Source organism: Xenopus tropicalis, chromosome 4 (assembly GCF_000004195.4).
Source record: "Xenopus tropicalis strain Nigerian chromosome 4, UCB_Xtro_10.0, whole genome shotgun sequence".
Lineage (NCBI taxonomy): Eukaryota > Metazoa > Chordata > Amphibia > Anura > Pipidae > Xenopus > Xenopus tropicalis.
In genome coordinates, this window is record NC_030680.2 from 107,340,820 (window position 1) to 107,365,800 (window position 24,981).

The 24,981-nt window shown below is 37.3% G+C and overlaps 1 protein-coding gene across 1 annotated transcript in view; it reads right to left on the minus strand.

The window, feature by feature from the left end:
* Positions 1-24,981, minus strand: part of dnm3 (dynamin 3) — a 150,925-nt gene that overhangs the window by 19,221 nt on the left and 106,723 nt on the right. The window contains exons 16-18 of the mRNA XM_031901337.1: positions 13,954-14,118; positions 10,849-11,072; positions 9,732-9,977 (exon numbers count right to left, since the gene is read on the minus strand). Coding sequence (XP_031757197.1) covers positions 9,732-9,977; positions 10,849-11,072; positions 13,954-14,118 — 635 coding nt within the window. The remainder of the gene's footprint in view (positions 1-9,731; positions 9,978-10,848; positions 11,073-13,953; positions 14,119-24,981) is intronic.

Below are 24,981 nucleotides of genomic sequence, written 5' to 3' on the forward strand. Positions count from 1 at the left end.
CACCTGAACAAGGGAATCACCTGCTATATCCAAGGAGACCCCTGAATTGGTTTTTCTGGCACAGTTGGTACAAAATACTAGGAATTATGATATTTTCAGTTTCCAATATCCCTTTTCAAGCAGCTAAAAACTGTGATACATTAAGGGGCTGATTTACTAATCCACGAATCTGAATGGGAAAAATTCGGATTGGAAACAAACATTTTGCGACTTTTTCGTATTTTTTGCGATTTTTTTTGTCGCCTTTCAACTTTTTCGGAAATTGTCGCGACTTTTTCGTAGCCATTACGACTTGTGCGAATTGTCATGACTTTTTCATAGCCGTTATGTTGCTCGTATATTGTCGTGACTTTTTCGTATTGAGCGCTCGTAAACGGCGGGCAAAACTTTCAGACTTTGCATGATTTTGGAAGTCTCCCATAGGACTCAATGGCACTCTGCAGCTCCAACCTGGCCCAAGGAAAGTCTCCCATAGGGCTCAATGGCACTCTGCAGCTCCAACCCGGCCCAAGGAAAGTCTCCCATAGGGCTCAATGGCACTCTGCAGCTCCAACCTGGCCCAAGGAAAGTCTCCCATAGGGCTCAATGGCACTCTGCAGCTCCAACCTGGCCCAAGGAAAGTCTCCCATAGGGCTCAATGGCACTCTGCAGCTCCAACCTGGCCCAAGGAAAGTCACGATACTGAAGCTTGAATGAATCCGAAACTTTCGTACTCGGCGCGATGGCTACGAAAAAGTCGCAACAATTCGCGCAAGTCGTAACGCTACGAAAAAGTCGCGACAATTTACGAAAAAGTCGGAATGGCTACGAAAAAGTTGCGACAATTTACAAAAAAATCACAAAATTCCGATCATTACGAAAAGAACGCATTCAGACGCTTTTCGGATGTTCGTGGATTAGTAAATGTGCCCCTAAATGTGCTCTATCTGTAACACAAATTACATACTGCAGGCAGCATTAAGTCACCAGAAAATGCTAGCTATATCATTCCAGCTGATGCTCAGGAGTCCCATGCTCCCCCACAGCCAATGATAACATGTAGGGAGACTCCCTTCAGAGTATAATATATATGGAAAACACATTATAAAAAAAGCATATTTTTCACTGTAGGCTTATTTGATATTTGTTTGGAATGGTATTATTATTTGAGGATTTTATGACATGATAATAAAGTATTTTATTCATATTTGGTTTTTACATCTGCTGTAGTTTTTGGAGTTTAACTAGATATTTGCAGGGTGTTTGATCTTTTAAACCTGAATGTCTTTGGTTTGGTTTATTACTGTATGCTAAGTGCTAAAGTACCATTGCCTGGTATGCTGTCAGTGTGGAAAATGTATACTCCTTGCCATTTCTTTGAATACATATTAGTAATGCTTGTATGCATTCCAGTTATTATTTATCATCATATTCTTTAAACAAATCCTAGCGTCACCAGGTATTTTAATATATAAATTGTTTTATCCAAAGCTTAAAGGTAGCTAGGTTTAATGCATGTATATTTATATAGTTTTACTTGTATATGCTCTACTGTACACATCTACAATACATTGGAATACATTTGTACTCTGAAGATGGATCACCTTGTCCTTAGCCCAGTGTGAATAAAAGAAAGGCTCTCCATGCTTAGAGTGTCTGGCATTATAAGAAGGGCTTTGCTGACTGGTGGCTTGGAGGGATGGGTGGATATTGAAATAACAAATGATGCAGTCCTCCTTTACTATTGATAGTAACACATTGCTGTGAATATTAGGAAGCTTTCAGTATTAAGTGTTACACAACAAAACAGGAAACAGATTCCTGTCCTTTCATAGCATTAATATGGCTTTAATAAGCCTTTGAATTGCTGTTATTCTAGGTCTTATTTTAAATTAATATAGAACTTAAAAACAACCCTTTGGTAACTACAAAATAAGCTTAAAAGCAATGGCCTATTTTTTACCACTGATCTTTATTTTCTTATTCTTAGTAGGCAGTGACTGATTTACCTTCTTCTTCTGCCTCTTTCCTACTTGAAGATTAAAATATTGTCTGTTGTTGGAAGTCACTTACCCCCAAGTGAATACATTTTGGGAAGCCATATTGTGCTATTTGTCTGAAGCTATGCAGTGTGTGCAAATTATACAGCACACATGCAGAAATCACTGGCACACCAGAGAGTTTTACACTGAGAATTAGAGTCAAATCTATAGGACAAATTGTAGTATATTAGGCATATTGGTCTGGGTATTATTGTATCTAAAATCTAACAAATAATATATACCATGTGTTCTCAAATACTTAGGCCAAGAAGATTCCTTAAAATAAGGTACCCGGCGAATCAAAGGTTTGTATGATGCATGTATATTTATCTAAAAAACTGCAAGCTCTTTAGAACAAGGACTCCTTTCAGTAGAGCGGCTTTATAGACTAAGGATTTATAAGCCTTTTCCCAGTCTGTCACTTTGTTTTCCTTTTAGTAATTTGCATCTCTGTGTTTATATAAGGTCATTTATGTCTGAATCCTGCTTGTTTGCCTTGTAAATTGTATGGAGATTATAAATAATTAACCCACGTGCCAGAAATGCAATGTAGGAAAACAAGGAATATAATAATTGCTTTATCTACTCAAAGAATTATTGTGAGAGTCCAACAGGAGGCCCTGACTTTCCTGACCTCCAGAAAGACTTTTCCCTCTCACTGTTTTGTTAGTAACCAAGACAAGGAAAAGGAAAAGAAACTAATAATGAAGGAATTCTTTGCTGTTGTTGGAGGAGGAGTTCTGCTTAGTTAAGGTACTTGCCAAGCTTCTGTTGGACTCACACAAAGGCACATTGTCTCAGAACCCGTGCCGGCCATACACTAAGCAGCGCTGCTCACAGAATACACTCATTCACTCTTATCTTTTATTTTATAGAGTTGGCTGTTTTGCTTCTCAAATAATAATATTAGAGTTACTGACTTAATGATCAAATAAAATATGTTTTCTGTGGTCATGTATAAAATATAACTTTTATAAATGTTCAAATATTTTTCCTAGGAAAACTATATACAGGTATATATAGAGGAACAGAGTGCCACACACACAGGGACTTGATGAAAAAACAAAAAATATTTATTGAAAGAAATCCAATGTTTTGAGCACTAACAGTGCTCTTCTTCAGGGTTTTTCCCTCTATTGCTAAAATCTTGGCCAGCACCTGGAACAGTTGTTTTTTGGAAGGGTGTGCTCCAGTTTCTCTAGTATATATATATATAATCTTGCTACTTGATAAAGAGGCAGGAGCCTCAAAACGTTGTAATGCAATTGTTCTGCACAATGCAGTAAAGATTTTTTCTTTTTTCATTTAAACGAGTCTGGACCTTTTTGTTTCTTTCTATATATATATATAGATATAGATATATATATATAAAGTATCAAACGTAAGGCCAGGTTCTCACCAATGTTCCTTATAAGCTGTGGACAAGCACACACATTTTGAGATTTTGAGACCACCACACACAATAAAGAAGCATGTTGTACTGAGCACACCAGTTTTTTAAGGTGCACACAAAATACACATGCACACACAGCCAAAAAGAAATTAGAGGGTTCCCTTTACTGCATTTGGCATATTAAAAATATAATACATTCAGTTATAACATATCCTGCCCTTGAACAATAAATTTAGCAATCATGGAGGTCTGGAATTGTCAATAGTAAAAAAATCACCCATGTTCTATTCATTTCCGTGGGATTTTTAGAAGCAAATTTATCAATGGATGAAAGTTAAAACTCACCATTTGATAAATGCGCTTCTAAAAATCCCATAGGAACGAATAGAATAGGTGATGTATTTTATATATTGAGCTATAAACTCACATTTTGATAAATCTGCCCCAAAGTATGCCTGGATCATTCTGTGTACATATACAATGTAGCCCTATAGGACAAAACAGACAATTAATACAACAGAATAGGGTATACTTTTGCAGTGCTACTCATGCCCATGCCTGTGCTTCATCTAGGCTTTAGGGCTTCCCTGTGTGGTCTTAACCAGAGCTTAGAACATGAAAGACCCACATTTGCTGCAATAACCATAGTGACAGATACGTCACATTTCTGGGGAATATCTGTTTTGTTATGTTCATAAAGGCCATTTATTTGGATCTGTCCAAATAAATGACTCTTTGAATTTTATTTTTACCACTACTGTCCTTATTATTGATGGCCTTTGCAATTACCTAAGCTGTTTTGCTTACAATTATTGGTAACCCCTAGACTGGGGGTATATTGCATATATATCTCTGATTTCACAATGACTTACTGTTTACTCCTGGATGACAGTGTGTGTGTGCACATGTGAGATATTATTATCCTTATTAAAATATTATCCATATTTAAAAAACCTGAACATACTCCCGAGATAATGTATCACTCCTATCAGTCCCTGCCCCACTGGCCCTTACAATTTAAGTTCCCTATCACAAGTTATGGTCAGTTTTATCAGAAGCCAGTTAACCCGCCTGTATGTTTTTGGAGTATGATCATTTTCACTTTGATATACTGTATTTTACATACTGGTGAACATTCCAAAATATAATATATAAAATATATCTTTCCATATCAAAATATAAAAAAACACTTCCACATAACCCTCATAATATCAGATTGGACTGTTTTCTAGTTAATATAATTACAGCTATCATAATTTAGTAGAGCGCTGGCAAGGGGGGGAATTGGCCCCTGGGCCACCCTACTCAATTTCAAAGAGGGTCCCTGGCCACATAGTGTGTGCATCACTAGTCATTCAGTGAAGGAACTACTGTTTGAGGGTCACTTCATTCTCTTTGCTCTTCAAGCCAAAAGTTGCCAGCCCACCCCTGGCTTAACCAAGTATTTTTATTTACTAGCTACACCAGTTCTGTTCCAAATATTGTAGAGCAGTCGTTTTTTGCAGCAGGACTATGCTTGATTAACTCTTTCAGCACACTTAAGGGGTGTTTTATCGACGACAGAGTTTGATTTTTTTTGGTTTGAAAACTCGAATGTCTGGTATTCATTAAGAGATTCTATAGAAGTCGATAGGAGTTGTCATAAGCAAAGTCATACCATATGCTCAAACTTAAATTTCTAGAGTTTTTATTGCTTGTAAACTCAATATTTTTTATTCACGTTTTCCACATTAATAAATAAGTGACCATTCGATATGCAAATCTATGCGATTTAGAAAAGAACTCGTATTCACAAACTGATTGATAAATTGATAAATAAGCCCAAAAATGTTTGGGTCCATAAAGTCGAATTAATATAAAGTTTCAAATTAGTTTCAACCCTAGTCTTGTTTTATGTACAGCCTTTCTGAATCAACCCATATCTCTTTTGGGACAAGATTTCCCAACTTTTAAAAAATTAATTAAATACAATTGTAAAAACAAATCTGGCCCTATAATGTATAATGGGCCAACTGGGTCTGCAATGATTATACCAACAAACCAAAATTACCTTTTTATAGGTATTAAGCCCCCCCCCTTTTGACAGCTGGGAGGGCTCATTTAGCATCATTTGGAAGTGTGTGCTCTTTTCCTTATGGGCCCTGCAACCTTGATGGTGGTAGAAAGTAAGAAGTCTGTGGAGGTTAAAGGAAATGTGGGGAAGAGGCTTGGAGGGGGGACTGCAGAAAAGGGAAAGGTTGCTTGAGTTTACTCAAGATGCAGATTGTTTCCTATTTAATGATGAATGGTGGCGTGTCACAGCTGTAGCATTCCAGCAAGGGGGACTTAGTGGGGGGAAATTTGAGGCGGGAAAGAAAAGGGAGGAGGAATAACTCTATTTTGAAAGTGCAAAGGAATGGCTGAAAAGAAAAGGTTCCTCTGTGAGAGAGACATATAATACTCTAACAGAATCGGCTGCACTCAGGGGCTAGTTAAAAAAGAATTATTAGGCTAGAGTCCACAAAGGAATGTGAGATTTTATGTGCAAGTCTGCTAATAACTTTCAGGATAATAAAAGCTGAATTAATGTAAAAAAAAATTCCATGCTACAATAACCTTTGTTATTTCTGCTACATTCTGCCCTGTCCAATTCCATACAGGTCCCTTTTTTATACTTGAAGGAAAACTTTACATCTAGATAAATAAATAGCAGATGATTTCAAGGTCGGTGCTTTATTTCTCATTGGGACACAGTAACACAAGTGTACATTGCTCTCACATTGCCCTCCACATGTTGCTGCTGTTGTTGAAGGTTGTTGGGGTTCTCAGAGTTGTAGTTCAGTAACCTGTGAAGGGCAATGGTTGGCTGTTATTGGTTCTCCTTTATTAGTCCTTCCTTGTGGGATATTTGTTTATATCAATGCCCTTCCTTAATATTCAGTGTTGCACTTGTGTGTTTAATGGACCATGTCTAAGGCTGGCTGGGTGTTTGATTACATTTCCCTTTCATTATGAAAACACTAAGAATAATATATTGTTTTACAGTACACATAAAAGGCCAGTGACACTGCACAGATATTTGATTCTAATCACACTGAAGTCAATGATAGGTGAAAATGTTTTGTCCCTTTCCTAGAGCAAGAAACTTTCTTATGTGGCAACTGACTGTGATTAATTGAACTACAGTTACAGTTCATCATAGGTCACTCCCTTTTGAATTCACTATATAATTGCAAGCAGCTTGTATAGACCAGCTGAAGGCCATACTGGAGTTGGGCAGAGAGAGTGTTTTCTAAAACTATTTGTATTAGTGCTCCATTTTTGAGGAATGACTTGTGCAATAATGACAAACCAATTTCAGTTTGTCATTTCCAGTAACGAGCTAGCTTTGTTGGGGACATAATAAAATGAGTAACTACCAATGTTCTTACTTCTCGTAGGCACAAATTGTTTTTTTTTTTATATATACAGGTCCTTTTCAAAAAATTAGCATATTGTGATAAAGTTCATTATTTTCTGTAATGTACTGATAAACATTAGACTGTCATATATTTTAGATTCATTACACACAACTGAAGTAGTTCAAGCCTTTTCTTGTTTTAATATTGATGATTGTGGCATACAGCTCATGGAAACCCCAAATTCCTATCTCAAAAAATTAGCATATCATGAAAAGGTTCTCTAAATGAGCTATTAACCTAATCATCTGAATCAACAAATTAACTCTAAAAACCTGCAAAAGATTCCTGAGGCTTTTAAAAACTCCCAGCCTGGTTCATTACTCAAAACCGCAATCATGGGTAAGACTGCCGACCTGACTGCTGTCCAGAAGGCCATCATTGACACCCTCAAGCAAGAGGGTAAGACACAGAAAGAAATTTCTGAACAAATAGGCTGTTCCCAGAGTGCTGTATCAAGGCACCTCAGTGGGAAGTCTGTGGGAAGGAAAAAGTGTGGCAGAAAATGCTGCACAACGAGAAGAGGTGACTGGGCCCTGAGGAAGATTGTGGAGAAGGACCGATTCCTGACCTTGGGGGACCTGCGGAAGCAGTGGACTGAGTCTGGAGTAGAAACATCCAGAGCCACCGTGTACAGGCGCGTGCAGGAAATGGGCTACAGGTGCCGCATTCCCCAGGTCAAGCCACTTTTGAACCAGAAACAGCGGCAGAAGCGCCTGACCTGGGCTACAGAGAAGCAGCACTGGACTGTTGCTCAGTGGTCCAAAGTATGTCATTCGGAAATCAAGGTGCCAGAGTCTGGAGGAAGACTGGGGAGAGGGAAATGCCAAAATGCCTGAAGTCCAGTGTCAAGTACCCACAGTCAGTGATGGTCTGGGGTGCCATGTCAGCTGCTGGTGTTGGTCCACTGTGTTTTATCAAGGGCAGGGTCAATGCAGCTAGCTATCAGGAGATTTTGGAGCACTTCATGCTTCCATCTGCTGAAAAGCTTTATGGAGATGAAGATTTCATTTTTCAGCACAACCTGGCACCTGCTCACAGTGCCAAAACCACTGGTAAATGGTTTACTGACCATGGTATTACTGTGCTCAATTGGCCTGCCAACTCTCCTGACCTGAACCCCATAGAGAATCTGTGGGATATTGTGAAGAGAAAGTTGAGAGACACAAGAGCCAACACTCTGGATGAGCTTAAGGCCGCTATTGAAGCATCCTGGGCCTCCATAACACCTGAGCAGTGCCACAGGCTGATTGCCTCCATGCCACGCCACATTGAAGCAGTCATTTCTGCAAAAGGATTCCCGACCAAGTATTGAGTGCATAACTGAACATAATTATTTGAAGGTTGACTTTTTTTGTATTAAAAACACTTTTTTTTTATTGGGCGGATGAAATATGCTAATTTTTTGAGATAGGAATTTTGGGTTTTCATGAGCTGTATGCCACAATCATCAATATTAAAACAAGAAAAGGCTTGAACTACTTCAGTTGTGTGTAATGAATCTAAAATATATGAAAGTCTAATGTTTATCAGTACATTACAGAAAATAATGAACTTTATCACAATATGCTAATTTTTTGAAAAGGACCTGTATATGTATATAAAGATTTCTTGGTTAGGTTACTCATTTCATTTCCCTAATGCAGTCTGCACCCGTGGGAGCTTCTTAACTTGTGCATCACTTTGACGTGCAACCACACCTACCCTCATATCTGTGGTGCATTGAACAAAGAATAATTACAGTGAATCTTCTGTTCAAATTTATAAAATGAATCCATCAAATCAAAGCTGTATCTGTATATAAACCAAATAAATGGATCTTAATAATTCTCAATAAATGGAACAATCATTCGGTACGAAAATTTCGTGACTTTCGGGGCGCCAATACGATATAATTGTGACTATTCCGTTTTTTTCATAAGCATTTTCGTGATATTTGCAATCATCAGAAATGATATCCAATCCGAATTTTACCCATTTCGGGATTCAAACTCGTGATTTGATGAATGTAGCAACTAGTGATTAGTGGGCACTTAAGAACTTGCACCTTTATAAAAAATCTTAGCTAGCAGCATCAAGGACCATATGACTACCACTTATCTAAGTATAAAGCAGTGCTGTTCTGCTCCCTTTTTACAAGAGTTTTTACAAGACTTGTCTAATAACACAGCTCTGAGCAGATTGTATTTATTCTCTCCCCAATCAGAGATCTAAATTATTAATACATGAATTGCCAATTTGTGGATAATTCAGTGTAGCCCAATATATACTACCATCAGTCATTTGTAGGAATAGTACATACATTTACTGATAACGCTACTCCTTTGTCATATAGAGATAAAAGAAAAGATCATGTACTATATATGTCCATTTAATATAATACTTATGGAGTGTTAATGGATTTACCTGAAGGATAGTTTCTCTTACTGTATATAATTCAAACATTCAATTCCAGCATTAAAAAATGGTAGCTATATCTTTTCATTTTATTTGTAAATTAACTCCATGCAAAAAGATCCAACAAAGCAATCCCTATTTACTCATTTGTATTACATGGGAACAATTTATTTAATATTCTCCCTCTCTGAATTCATGTTTTTCTTGATGTAATTCAACATATTATCGGGAATGTTTCATTACACACAGTGTAAAAATTTACTTTTTATATTTGGGGTAAATCTATAATAAATATGTGTGTGTAAGATAATAATTATGCTGTGCTAGTTATGTGTGTATATATATATATATATATATTGAATATCTTTCATAAAAAGGTAAAATTTACTTTTGAATAGGATGGGTATGTATATTTATGTTGTTGTCTCTTCCAGCTACTTTTTCCATCTATTCCCATTATTTTTATATAGAGTAATGTCTCACCTGGGAATGCTTGGTGGTGCTCTTGATGGTCGGGAAGGAATCTGAGGTGGGATCAGAGCAGGATCATTGATATTTGGAAGAGTAGGCAAAGAGCCTGGGCGGGATGGCACTGGAGGAGCTCCAACATGGGCATTTGGAAGTGAGATAGCAGCTGGCAGACTGTGACCTGCAGATGGTCCAGTTATGGAGGACATTGGAGTAATAGCACTAGAGGAATGTTGGAATGTTGGACTTTCTAAAGGAGATCTGATATAAAAACAAAACAAAAATATTTAGAACAGAAGAGTACTGCATTCATCCACTGCAAAAAATTATACATACTCTACTTCCTAACTCTACAAATTAACATGAGGAGTGCATTGGCAAATTAATGTGGTCTTCATAAAGTGGGTCTCTATAGGTCCCAACGAATCAGCCTGATTTTTCCATCACATGTGAGTGGCCAAACCAGACCTAAATCTGCTTGTTTAGCAACCTCAATTATCGCACATTCTAATACCTGCTCTCTGACATTTCTGATTAATGGCTTGTGTCATGCCTTCTGTGACATCTTATTATACCCCCACTTGCTAAGCATTTGCAATTCATATAATGGCTTTTACAGCCAAGGCTAAACCTACAAATAGAGTTCTCAGAGAATCACAGGATCACAGATATCATTATGCATACATCTATTATTTCCTTTAGACAGATATAAAGTGTTAAAAATATTGATATTTTAATGGGATTTTGCCTTGTTATTATTATTATTATTATTATTATTATTATTATTATTATTAATAATAATAATAATACTTATTTCTGTTCACTTATGCTGCTATAATATGTACAACTCCTCACCTCCTCTAATTACTGAGTTGCCCTGACAGTAAAATGAGCTATAAGTAGGGGAACATTGTACCTGGGCAACACAGAAACTTAACACAGTAACAGCCCTACGCAACCTCAATTAAATTCACTTTTTACTCTCAACTTAACTTCTGGGTTCCTCAGTGTAGACCTCCTGCCCCTTACAAATTCTCAGTGCAGCACTTGTTGACACCCCACCGTTCAGCTCCAACATTTAACATAATCCTAGTGCTATTCTGTTGCATATCAGTGTTGCATATCAGCTTACCTGTGTGGTTTTAACCAAGAGTCATCTACAGGAGGGGGTATTGGTGTATAGGTGGTGGATGTGCAGATATCACCAATGATATGTAAGGCTTCTTTAAGACAATAATACATGTGCAGTTTCTCTTCACGCTTTTGGGACTGTTCAGTAGACTCCTCCATCAATGTACTTTGGTCCTCATATGAATACAACTGGGCAAGGAGCTCTGAGTGTATGAACTCTTTCACCTTTAATGTAAGCAATAGAGGACATTTTTTACCCAACAAGCATTTGCATACTTTGTGGAATGCCATAATTTCATGGATGGGTAGCATATCCATATTTTAAAAATCTCTTGTACAAATGTATTTAATATGAACAAATATTCAATTAGCAATTTTCACAAGCTTCCGGTGTCTAGTTTGACTTGTAGGTCTGCACATTACTTCAAGAAACCATAAGGAACATAGCTTTAATGTGACCATCTTCAAGAAACCACATATTCAGCACATCTGTTGCTATCTGTGGAAGACATTATACACTGATGTCTAAACATTTTGTCTGTAAATATGTTCAGCAACTTTGCACTGCTAGTGTGACTGAAACAGACATTTTAGTAGAGGGGCTATAACTTCAGAGCTACAGTACATTAGGAAACAGCAGAGAATCCCTGTGTATTTAAATACTGTATATATAAATATGTACAGGTATAGGAATCGTTATCCGGAAACCCATTATCCAAAAAGCTCAGAATTTTGGAAAGGCCATCTCCCATTTAAGCAAATAATTCACATTTTTAAAAATGTTTTCCTTTTTCTTTGTAAAAAACAGTACCTCATACTTGATCCTAACTAAGATATAATTAATCCGTATTGAAAGCAAAAAAGTTGTATTGGGTTTATTTAATGTTAATCATTTAGTAACATACAGATTTTCTTGATTTTTTTTTTCTTTTAAATCATGATTAAACTCATTTCCACAAATGGCATTTATTTATCAAAAGATCCAAATTGTAAAAGCGTGAATGGAAAAAAAATGTGTGATTTTTTCATATTGTTGCACAAAAACTTTTTTCATATTTTTGTGCAAAAGCCAGCATCAAAAGCACCCAAGAACCTTTAAAACCTTTGCTCCACGCAGCAAAGAAAGACGTTACAGTTGTAAAAGGGACATGTGCCATTGACTTCTACATGATCTTGACAGGTTTTAGTTTTAGAACAAATTGTGCTTTGTTTTCCGCAACAAAAACATCTGAACCAATAAAAACTAGCCCCCTAAGAGTATGGAGATCCAAATTACAGAAAGAACCCCTTATCTGGAAAACCCCAGGCCCTGAGTGTTCTGAATCTTGCTCTTAAGTGCCCACACTCATGCCAAAACAAATATGTCCGGGACCAATACTCCCTAAAGGAGAACAAGTCATTATAAAAGGCTCATTAGTAATTGGTTCAGATTCACAATACAAGTTTAGGCGTTAATGCATTCAGCATTGGAAATTTGCATCAGTTTATATGACAGATGAAAGTTTCTGCTTGATAATTTGTGACAACCCCTAAGCTTAGCTTCTCAGCAGCTGCCCAGAGCCCACTGAGTCACTGACACTGCTAATAGAATCCAAGATGGGGAGCTACTGTGAAGGCCTGGATCACTACTGTTATAGAGATTCTTTTGGGGTTTAGTTAGGATTTATTTACACATATTGTATAGGGTTCTGTATCTATATATACACTGATCCACTGCTGAAACCTATACTTAATCCTGAAAAATTAATAAGAAGAAAAGGATTTAAGATATTCCTGGAAGTGCTCATATAGGACAAAGGGCTCATACAATACTCATCTGGTTATACTTATTTATACTTAATTATTACATTTACATTAATGGCAAGACAAGAAGTGGGGAATTTACCTAGTATGATAATTAAAATATCTGAGTATTTTTTACAAGTCTTACTATTTTGATGTTCTCTGTGACCCCATGACTGCAGGAGTTAGTATCATGCTGGGTGTTCTGGATGTGCTACAGCAGTTACAGGTTACAATGAATGTTTATTTATTAGGCTAATCATTCCAAAGTCCCTGTCTGAGTCTTCCCATGAAGATATTTCTGCCTTATAATCTGCAGCATTATAATCTGCAAGGGGAAGTATTTGATAAGATGCAGTCAGCCTTCTTGGCTGTCTGGTGGGAGAAAGCCTTAAGGCCTCTGGAAGGAAACAGAAGAAGTTCAAGGGCTTTTCTGTGCATTAACATTGCCATAGAAACCACTTCCTGAGGATCAGATATGCAAGGGAAACCACTGCACAGAAGTGCTAAGGTACAGAAATATCATGGGAAGAAAATGTCAAACAGAAAAAAAAATTGTATCAAATTATATTGAAGCTTAACCAGATAAAACCAGTAATGCACGTAGATCCAAATATTATAAATGTACTTCTCGTGATATCATTTAGAGAACATTAGGAGATTTATAAATCACAGCATACCAAAGACAGATAGATTCAGATAGATAACAAGATATTAACGGCTAACTTTTACTCATACTGTAAATAGCTCCGGGAAACAAAGGTAGAACAATTAGATAAAGAAATCTGCATTATTCTGGAAATAACCTTGAAATAACAGGAAGGCTGGATAATTCAATTTGTACATGCTTCTGAGCTGCCATGGGATTGCAAGTGAAACAATATTTTAAAGGGAATTTTATGCCCCACTTTATTAACGTACCATTACCCCAGTACTTAATATTGCTAAGGCCTTAGCTACTGTATAGAAGGCAGGTCAACCAAATTACTTTTTAGCCACATCAAGAGCATAATTGCATTCATATTAGACAGTTGTGATATTTCATGCTTTCTCTATTATATTCTCCAGAATATTTCTCAGCTTAGTGGGCAGGCTAAAATTAGGCACCTTACATTCACACTTAAGGTCTGTACATTAAAATATGGGCAATAGAGTTTTTTCTTCCCATAAATTGTCATGCTAATGCTACTGTGCAACACATACCTGTACATTGTTATCATTACCTGTTAGTGTCTCATCTATCAGCATTTTAAAGAAGTGCCAACCAAGGGGCTCACAATAAAATTGCAATATCATTGCATAAAAAATACTCTGCATTACTTACACTGTTGATCATGAGATGCATTAATGTCTTTGGTATCAGATCCCTGATGCCTTTGTTTATAATTGTCATATAAGACTCCACCAAGTTACGAATCGTCTCCACTTGCCTTTCCAGCTGTGGATCCATTGAGAAGTTATCACTTTGAGTATTTTCTTCTAAATCCACCTTAGAGAAGAAAACATTTTTTTACTAATTACAAATCTATGACTTTAACAGAATCAGATTTTTACAAAGACTCTTGAAAGATTCCATAAAGACTTTGTATTCTATTTAGATTCAATTCTTTGATATTGTTACTGTTATAAATCCCTCACCTGCAATATTCCAATTATCAGTACAGGTGTGCCTATAAAACTAGTGAACAACAACACTCCTTGTTAAGTTATATACTCCTGGCTCAACTGGTTTGGCATAAGGTACTGCATACTGAATTTAGTGTCGTTACTGGTAGGAAACCAACTCTAGAAAGACAGTTTTATTTTATTGTTGGTACCTGACCATTATGCAATAGGTTTTCTGAGCTTTACCTTCCATAAACTGGCTTTCTTATGGTCTGCCCCCTGGCTCTGTACTGGTCTCTACCAACACACTCTAGTCATTATGTATCAACTGCCCTAATCTTTCCCTATGCTGATATTTCTACATGGTAACCAACATAGGAATAAAAGTGGAACAGAATGACAAACTAACACCCCTCCTCTACGTTATATGGACGTGAGACTAAGGAAGTCCTTATACATATGGCCCAAAGATACAAATTTTCTCATTATCTATTTTGAAGTTTGCAGAACCAGTTACACCCAATCACCTTTACTTTCATACTGAGTAGTTACTGTCCATCATGCTTAGTAACACAACAGGTACTCATACTTAAATATATTCTTTTTGTCTAAAGTCTTTAGTCTTTGGAATAAGGGACATGGTTGTCAGAATGTGCCTTTGGCCACATGCTTTTATATGGTCATGGGACTCCTCAGTAATTTCTAATATCTTTTTAGTGTGTACTTTATTTGTAATATAACCTATGCTAAGTGATGTTATATATTTGAGGTCACCACCAAGTTCCATGACACCCTTCCCAAGCAGAGAAAAGCTGATGTGCTCCCATTCACTCCTCCTTCCAGGTGCACTGACCTAAATGTAAGTGCACTTACAGAGCGGATTTTGTCACCAAAATGCATACTCCATGTGTGACGGATGACACTGTGCCTGATCAGTCAGTGCCATTGGAAGAAGGAGCAGATACAGTAGGAGTTCACAAGCCTTTCTCAGACACAGAAAAGCCAATGAACAGTCCCTGTACCACTAACCTAAGTAATATGTATGTATGTATGTATGTATATCTGTATTTATAAAGCGCTACTTGTGTACACAGTGCTGTAAAGTAGAATACATTAATACAAACAGGGGGTTATTAAAATAATAATAGATAAATACACAGTATAACAATAAATACAAATAAATACGAGATACAGTTGCAATAAGTTAAAAGTCAAAGACACAAGAGGATGGAGGTCCCTGCCCCATAGAGCTTAGAGTTAAGAGATATATAGTATATATGTTGTATTTGCTGATATATATATATATACAGTGGCTTGCAAAAGTATTCGGCCCCCTTGAACTTTTCCACATTTTGTCACATTACAGCCACAAACATGAATCAATTTTATTGGAATTCCACGTGAAAGACCAATACAAACTGGTGTACACGTGAGAAGTGGAACGAAAATCATACGCGATTCCAAACATTTTTTACAAATAAATAACTGCAAAGTGGGGTGTGTGTAATTATTCAGCCCCCTTTGGTCTGAGTGCAGTCAGTTGCCCATAGACATTGCCTGATGAGTGCTAATGACTAAATAGAGTGCACCTGTGTGTAATCTAATGTCAGTACAAATACAGCTGCTCTGTGACGGCCTCAGAGGTTGTCTAAGAGAATATTGGGAGCAACAACACCATGAAGTCCAAAGAACACACCAGACAGGTCAGGGATAAAGTTATTGAGAAATTTAAAGCAGGCTTAGGCTACAAAAACATTTCCAAAGCCTTGAACATCCCACGGAGCACTGTTCAAGCGATGATTCAGAAATGGAAGGAGTATGGCACAACTGTAAACCTACCAAGACAAGGCCGTCCACCTAAACTCACAGGCCGAACAAGGAGAGCGCTGATCAGAAATGCAGCCAAGAGGCCCATGGTGACTCTGGCCGAGCTGCAGAGATCTACAGCTCAGGTGGGGGAATCTGTCCATAGGACAACTATTAGTCGTGCACTGCACAAAGTTGGCCTTTATGGAAGAGTGGCAAGAAGAAAGCCATTGTTAACAGAAAACCATAAGAAGTCCCATTTGCAGTTTGCCACAAGCCATGTGGGGGACACAGCAAACATGTGGAAGAAGGTGCTCTGGTCAGATGAGACCAAAATGGAACTTTTTGGCCAAAATGCAAAATGCTACGTGTGGCGGAAAACTAACACTGCACATCACTCTGAACACATCATCCCCACTGTCACATATGGTGGTGGCAGCATCATGCTCTGGGGGTGCTTCTCTTCAGCAGGGACAGGGAAGCTGGTCAGAGTTGATGGGAAGATGGATGGAGCCAAATACAGGGCAATCTTGGAAGAAAACCTCTTGGAGTCTGCAAAAGACTTCAGACTGGGGCGGAGGTTCACCTTCCAGCAGGACAACGACCCTAAACATAAAGCCAGGGCAACAATGGAATGGTTTAAAGCAAAACATATCCATGTGTTAGAATGGCCCAGTCAAAGTCCAGATCTAAATCCAATCGAGAATCTGTGGCAAGATCTGAAAACTGCTGTTCCCAAACGCTGTCCATCTAATCTGACTGAGCTGGAGCTGTTTTGCAAAGAAGAATGGGCAAGGATTTCAGTCTGTAGATGTGCAAAACTGGTAGAGACATACCCTAAAAGACTGGCAGCTGGAATTGCAGCAAAAGGTGGTTTTACAAAGTATTGACTCAGGGGGCTGAATAATTACGCACACCCCACTTTGCAGTTATTTATTTGTAAAAAATGTTTGGAATAATGTATGATTTTCGTTCCACTTCTCATGTGTACACCACTTTGTATTGGTCTTTCACGTGGAATTCCAATAAAATTGATTCATGTTTGTGGCTGTAATGTGACAAAATGTGGAAAAGTTCAAGGGGGTTGAATACTTTAGCAAGCCACTGTATAAACTATGCATGACCAGCATAAAATCCTGACCTTTATATGGAACTTCTCAGTTGTTTGTAATATACTAAATTATGTCTGTGATGTTATGACTAAGAAGAGTTATAACTATTTTTTGGGATAAAGCAGATTTAGTCACTGAATTATTAAAACGGAATTGTTTACAGCAACAACGTGTCTGAAAATAATGAATGGCTGTGTACATTAAATAAATACAAGCAGCACAAGGCTGGCCGGGTCTGGGGCCAATGTAAGATTGCCCAACCGGAACCTCTGAATAATTTCAGCTGCTCGTAGCGACCACATGCTAAACATGCGCGCTGAGTCATAATGACAGAGTGCTTTGTACTGATTCTTTCTAGTTTCACACCAACAAACAGTTAAACACTAGAAGGTAAGATTTCCTTCATACTAAGAAACATGACAGCAATTTGTGATATTGAGTATAACTAGATATATTTTTTACTCTACAGTTATGGGATCCGTTATCCGTAATCAAATTACGGGAAGGCCATCTCCCATAGGCTCCATTATAAGTAAATAATTACATTTTTTTTAAATGATTTACTTTTTTTCTGTAATTATTAAACAGTACGTTTAATATAATTAATCCTTATTGGAGGCAAAACCATATTGAGTCATATTGGGTTTAATGTCTAAATACATTTTAGTAGACTTAAACTATGGCCACCTAAATTACATAAAGAGCCCGTTATGCAAAAAACCCCAGGTCCCGAGCATTCTGGATAACAGGTCCCATACCTGTATTACTAACAATATAGGGGCATTAAAAGAGGGACTTATAAGACAATCCTTTTTCTAGTAACCTTGTTCATAACAGGAAGAATGTTATAACCACACATTTGTTTTTATCATTCATACCAGATTATTTTGAATATTCTTTTTCCTTCAACTGCCATACAATCATCAAGAAGTAATCACTTTCTCCAAAATGAAGCAATGGAAGACAATTCTTTTAGACTGTGTATGTTTAAAATCTTTTTGCTCTGTTGTGACAAAAGAGGAGTCTAAATGATCTGTTTTACATATAAAAGAACACTGCCCATTACAATTGCAAACTGACCCTCTGATTAATGTTTGCTTTATCTTTCATCCAGTGTAATACTGCTCTGTAACAAATAAAAAATGAATGTAAAAAGTACACTCATACCAGAAAAATGTAGTTTTTATTTCATTTCCCCCAAACCACTTCTTGTAGACAGCATATTCCCTAGTGTCCGCCCCCAGAATCAGACTGGAATTCTTGTGCTCTCCTCCCCTTGGCTCTTATTCCCCCTCTCCATCACATATATCCTGTATGTGCTTTAGCAGTTTTCTTTGTTTAAATTACAGGGCTGCAATAAGAGACTTTTGCTGGCTAAGCAATGAAGGGACACATGTTTAACATTTTCCCCATCAAGAGAATGTTAAAATAAAAATAGCTGTTGGTTTCTGATCTGGAGAGGACTGTGTTACAGGGAGGTATTAGAGAGCGGGAATTCAGAGCGTGAACAGTATGAGAAGATTGAATTTTTTTCTCTATGAAAATACAGTACTTTCCTTACGCTCTCTTTTTAAAATAATGCAAGCAAAGGGTTCAGAATGACTTTTATTTACCTGCTCAGCTGTAAGAAGTGATTTAAAAGATTAAGATGAAATCATTTTGACAATAGATTTTGTAAATGTTAAAAATAAAATTGTTAAGCAAAAAATAAGCTTTTATATATTTCCACACCTGAATAGTAGGATTTATGGCAAAAAAAGGCAATTGTGATCTTGTAGTTGCCAGGGGTGGCTTTTTGCCCTCACTGTTACAGTGCCACATGGGGTTCTCATCTTGCCTCGTGGCAAAAGCCCCTTTGTATGCAACTGTATACGCTTGTTCACACTCCTGTAGGATTATGGACCCTGAGAAGATAAAAGCACTTTTTCTTATGTAGAAGGGAACAGTTGTGCTCCCTACACTACCAATCCAGGAGAGGTATGAGTGTGTGTGTGTGTAGGGGTGTAACATAAACACGTCTGGATGTGTGTGTGTAAGTGGATCCAAGCAGTTGAATGCCCCAGTATGAAACAGAAAATAAAATCTTGTTTTTCAAAAATGTTAAAGCAGAACTATACCCCTGGGCAATAAAAGCCCCCTTAACTATCACTGCCTTGACCCCCCTCACCTCTCCCTTTATATGATCTTCAGCTTAGCATGTTCCTTGATAAAGTTACATGAAGGCAGGATAATTATTTACATGGCACTTGTGAAAAATGGTCTTCTAATTTAACAATGCATGAGCATATAACTGAATAAATATAAAAGTAACAGATCCCAAAGATAGTTAGCAATGCTATATCATGAAGAAACTAGATCACAGATGTTTTAAATATGGGGTTGTTTTGCCCCAGAGAAGTGCACAGAATTCAACCAGAACCTGATGGTGTTTGCCCTGAGCAAAAACAGTTCATTTACTGGACACAGATGGAAGTAAAAGTTATTCAGTGCTCCCTCTTGTATTAAAGTGACCCTAAAGTCTTTATAAGCATCCTGCAATGTATTCAGCTGGACTGATTTATTCAGCCTACATAGAATTGCAATAATTCCCTTAAAACTGAAAACTATGTTTTAATAAGAGCTTTTTTTTTTTTTTTTTAAGTGACTTTGCCCTTAGGGAATGCAAGTGTGTTTTAAATGAATTTGGTTACACATGATTTTCAAAGAGAATACTTGTTTAAATGAGAAGGCTATGGGAAATGGTTGATTAATATGTGTCTTGGTCTTGGGCTAGCCTATAAACTAGTGCAAGTTGTTATAGACAAATTATATATTAATGATACACTTTGAAAATAGACTCTCAGTGCAGTGAGTATCTAATATAGTAATTAGCAGTTCCATTTTCATCAAATCATTTTTTAGAGTCCAATGAATTTGGTTTCTTTGTTCTATTAGTATTTCCTGTCCCTTTTCCTTTTCTTGTTAATGCTAGTACAGCCTTGTGGCTTTGCAGTTCTGTAAACAACAGTAGCAGTTAGATTTGAAGGTGTATAGCATGACAGGATTGATTTTATAGGTGATGGATATAAACACAATTACAAGATGAGCAGAATCTATAGTCTCTGTGCAAGCACAAAAGTGGTTTTATAGTTTTTCCACCACTAGTTAGATTTACAAGTTACACATTGAATTCAGGTAGACTGTGTCCCTGTGATGAGATTATACATTTGTATTTATTGTCAGGCTTGACTTCTTGATTATTCAAGATTTTCTGGTTTCATTGGTTCCTTGTGCTCTGGATTACAAGTATCTTGTACGGTATAAAGACATCATTTCATCCCAGAAGGAAAGAGGCAGTAACATTATTTCAGCCTTTCATTTTTAACATTCTTAGTGGTTTAAAAATACTAAATGGCTGAAAACATTCCATTGCCTGCTGAATTCAGTTGCATTCTCTGTCCAATGCAAGAGAAATGTAATTCAGGACATGTTTTTTTGACTCTGTAAATGATAGCTACATGACACAGAGTATTACAAAGATGGATGAATGTGGCCATTAGCCTGGGTGGTGGATTGAGCATATTACATTTCAGAGCTGGGCCAAGCTGGCCGGGCAACCTAGGCAATGCTAGCGGTATTTTTTGGACCGCATCAAAAATGAGGCATGTTTTTACACCCACACACATTTTTTTTATGCAGGCAATTTTTTTTCGTGTGGTGAATTTTTCCACAGCAAATTTTGTTGCCCATTTTGTGAAAAAATCCACCAATGGGAAATGCAGAAATTCGCCGCAAATCTATGCCTGCCGAATTATTTCACCCATCGCTATTTATGACTATGATTGCTGGTGTACTATTAATTAGCACACTGTGCCTGGAACTTTCCTAAAAGGGGGCATATTCATCAACTAAAGAGGGTGTGTTTCAAATTGTACAGAGTCAAAGCCCACTATGTATAATTAAGGCACCTCAAGGTACCTCAAATGGGGTACCATTCCCACCTTGCAACTTGACAAATGGCTCAGTACTGACAGTCTTAGATAGATAGATAGATAGATAGATAGATAGATAGATGATAGATAGATAGATAGATAGATAGATAGATAGATAATACATAGATAGATAGACCAAGGCAATAACCCTAATGAACTATATTTTGGACCCCCTCTCAAATTACTAAGAAATCACATAATATCCTAATATTCCTATATATAAGCCCTCTACAATTAATAACATAAATATTCTTGGGGAGCAAGAAAAAAGGTGAGAATGAATTACAAGCACTTTGGATTTTTTCCTAATGGGTAGACAGTACTATAGTTTATAATATACAGCTGATTATGCAAAGGCTGAGGAGTACATTTGAATTCCAAACATGATTTGTAGCAAAAGCGGTTCCAAGAAAAATTATAGCTCTGAAATATGCAAACCACATCTGATGACTTATGACAAAATATTTTTTGTTCCCAGTAAATGTAGAATTTATAGTTAATTATGAAATGTAGGCAAATATTAATGTAGGCCTATGGTTTCAGCTATTAAAGATTAAAGACAAACTAAATCCTAACACAGATAAGGGTATAAATGCTGTATTTTATATACTAGTCTGTACCAACCCAGAGATTGAGTAGTCGTATAACAGAAATTATCCATGCGTTCGAAGTTGTCCACAGCTGCTCCCCATCTTGTGATCTTTTTAGGCATTTTTTGAGAGTCAGTGACACTGCACATGCTTAGTGTGCCCTGGGCCGCTGTTGAAATAATTAGCTTAGAGATCAACAAAAATAATGAAAACATTAGTAGAAAGTTTAGCTACATCTCTTTTAAAAGCTGATGCTAATTAGTTCTAATGGTATCTATGTTGCTGTGTAATGTAATTCTAATGAAATTAAATTCTAAATTAATTACTTAGCCTTGTATCAGGATTTAATATTGTTACTTAGGTAACTGGTAGCAGCCCAGAGCCCAGGGCATGTGAACCAGCAGAAACACTGATAGTGAGCTACATGGGCATTTTTGGAGGCACAAATCTTCACTGGAAAAGTGTTGTGTTGGCCTTCGTCTTTTAAGAAGCCCTAAACAGAAGGTTATTCAAATCTAATTCATTGTTAAATTGTTGTAGTTTTCCTTTAAGTTAGAAATGTATAATGTGGAAATGATGGAATTTCTAAAATAGCAATAGATGTGCAGCCACACTCTGGGCTGAAAGCAACCAGGCAGAAACACACAGGAGGTTTAAACCAAAACTTTATTTATAGTTTGTGTTGCCCTAGGTGATAATTCAATACTTTGAAATGAATTTACCATTTTTATTTTCTGAGTTTGTGCAACTGCTTCGTTCTGTTTCTGCAATTGTTATAAGAAATGTGTATATTTAAACTCTTCTTTTAAAGCCCTTGGTCTGGGCTTCTTTGATTCTTATTGTAAGAAAACCCATTGATGGTTGAACGTGATGGACGTATGTCTTTTTTCAACCTAACTTACTATGTTACTATGTATTAATCCAAATTCCCCTTCTTCTCTTTATATCTGCCCTTTGCCTATAACAGACTATTCTTAATAAATTTGTCAGTTAACTAAAAACTTCACATTCAGAATAGGGTGAGAAAAGAAGGTGTAACCAGTTGTTTTGGGGTATAATCAGTTGTTTTGGTGTGTACAGTATCTCCTCTTATTGACCTGTTTCAGTGCATCCCCAAAGCTTTTGTCTGCCAACCAAACAGGTTTGTCAATGCAGTTTCTTTGGACGGCTAAACATTGCATGCGATAATCGGCAAGCTTACTGAAAACATATCGCTTTTCTGGGGGCTCATTTATCTCTGCAAGTGCAGTCACCTCCTGAAATTTGAGCACAATCATCATGTTTTTTTCCCATGATGCAGCATTTCTTCTCAGAATTCCAGTGACATTTTGGTTGCAAGGGGGTGATACACTTACCGCAATCGTGTCTAACTCAGCAAAATTAATGCAACTGCATACGCATTTTGTCACTAATTGGATGCTATCACGTGAAACTCCATCTGGCATCATATTTGGTGTTTGGCATATAAGTGATGTCTGCGCCCTATTCTTTAGGGGCAAGGGTGCTGCACCTGTTGACACTGGGTACAAAAGGAACCCTGGAGCTACTGCCTAGTGAGGAATTGGCAGTAGCTTCAGGGCTCCCCTGCGTCAATAGGGCCAGCAGTGCTTAATTCGTAATGGAAGGAAGAAAGGACTGAGCGTTACCAAGTGCAACTACAGGAGTGCAAGGAGCACATTTTGATACAAATAAAAGTGGTGCAACTGACCGCAGGAAAACTGCAGAGGCCACAACTGCAGTTGTCCTCTTGTCTCCTGTCTCAAAAAGAAACAGTGCAGATATAAAGAAAACCTGCATGGCTATATAAATATAATAAATCATACACAGTAAAAGCTAAATATTTTTTCTCTTTTCTGAAGCACCATGTAAATCCAGCTGACTGTTAAATGAGTTCTATGTCCAGTCTTAGACACAGAGAAGGTGCCAAGATCCTTTAATAACATTATTAGGTTTATCATTTGATGTGTGTTGTTGTGTTTTGGTCTGCATTTGGTAACACAGAAAAAATAGTTTTGATCCTATTTGCTAATGTTGCTGCATAAGATTTGAGGTCAGTGTTAAGGAATGACATAGGCTGGTAACTACAGTTTGTTTTATTTTGTCATGGGCTTCATCGGCTCATATGGGTGTAACTGAAATGTGGACATAACACATTGTGCAAAGTGCTAAAAATGTTTTTGCACATTATGCTCTACCATTGTACAATGCCCGCTGGCCTCTGTACTGCATTTCAGAGTACAGAGATCTGTGGCGATCCCCTTGAATAAAGCATTTCCAGCATTAGGGAGGAGACATTATTATTATTACTATTTATATAGCACCATCAATTTACGCAGTGCTTTACAGAATAGAACATGTAGGCGTCCCATTTCTGCCCCCAAAGGGTTCGTACTTACAAGCTTTTCTTACTGCGCTCCCCTGAGGTGGCATTATCCTGCATTCCACTGCTGGGGGTGCAAGGAGAAAGCATTCCATTCTTCCTAATGGGGCTGTACTAACACAGTCACATGTAAGTGCCGAACGCAGGTGGAACGCAGCATGTTGCTTTCCACCTCCTTAGCGCTCCAGAACTTGCTCCAAATGATTTTATAATAATTAAAAGTAAACATCAAACATAATTCCATTAAGTCCCAGGGTGATTACCAATGCCAGCACTGTTTTATAGGGATTCAAAAATTCTCCATATTTCCTTACTTAAGGGATACAAGTTCATAGGTGTTTTTTAAGTTGCTAAGCAACACATAAACATTGGAGGATTTGTTAAAAGAAGGTGAGTTGCAAAGGATTTTTGGAACTTAAGGAACAGGTCAGTAACTAGTATGAATCTGATGAGATGGCAAAGTAATAAAATCCCAGTGTTTTCCATTAGCCTCTGCAGTCTATAAATTGGCACTCACTTGTCAAGTTGTTAATTAAAGTACATTTCCCTGCAAGTTACAAGCGCATATGCACTCTGAAATACTGCACAAATCTGTAAGATTTTAGACTTTTTTTAAAATTCCCTGGTGGGCAGCTGTGCTTTCAACGCCAAGGAATACATCAATGCGTCATTTCACTTAATTTCAAGAATGCCACAAGAGGATTGTATGGGCCTGTCTCTCAGGCACTGTAGGCCACACATAGAGCAGTGCTGGAATATCACAGTGTATGCTTATTATTTTCACTAAATCCCCTGCTCTTTATGGCAGATTACATAAATGAAATGTTCGGTGCAAGTGCTTAAAATTATAGACGCTGCTTCTCCATCCAGTAATGGTAATGTACAAGG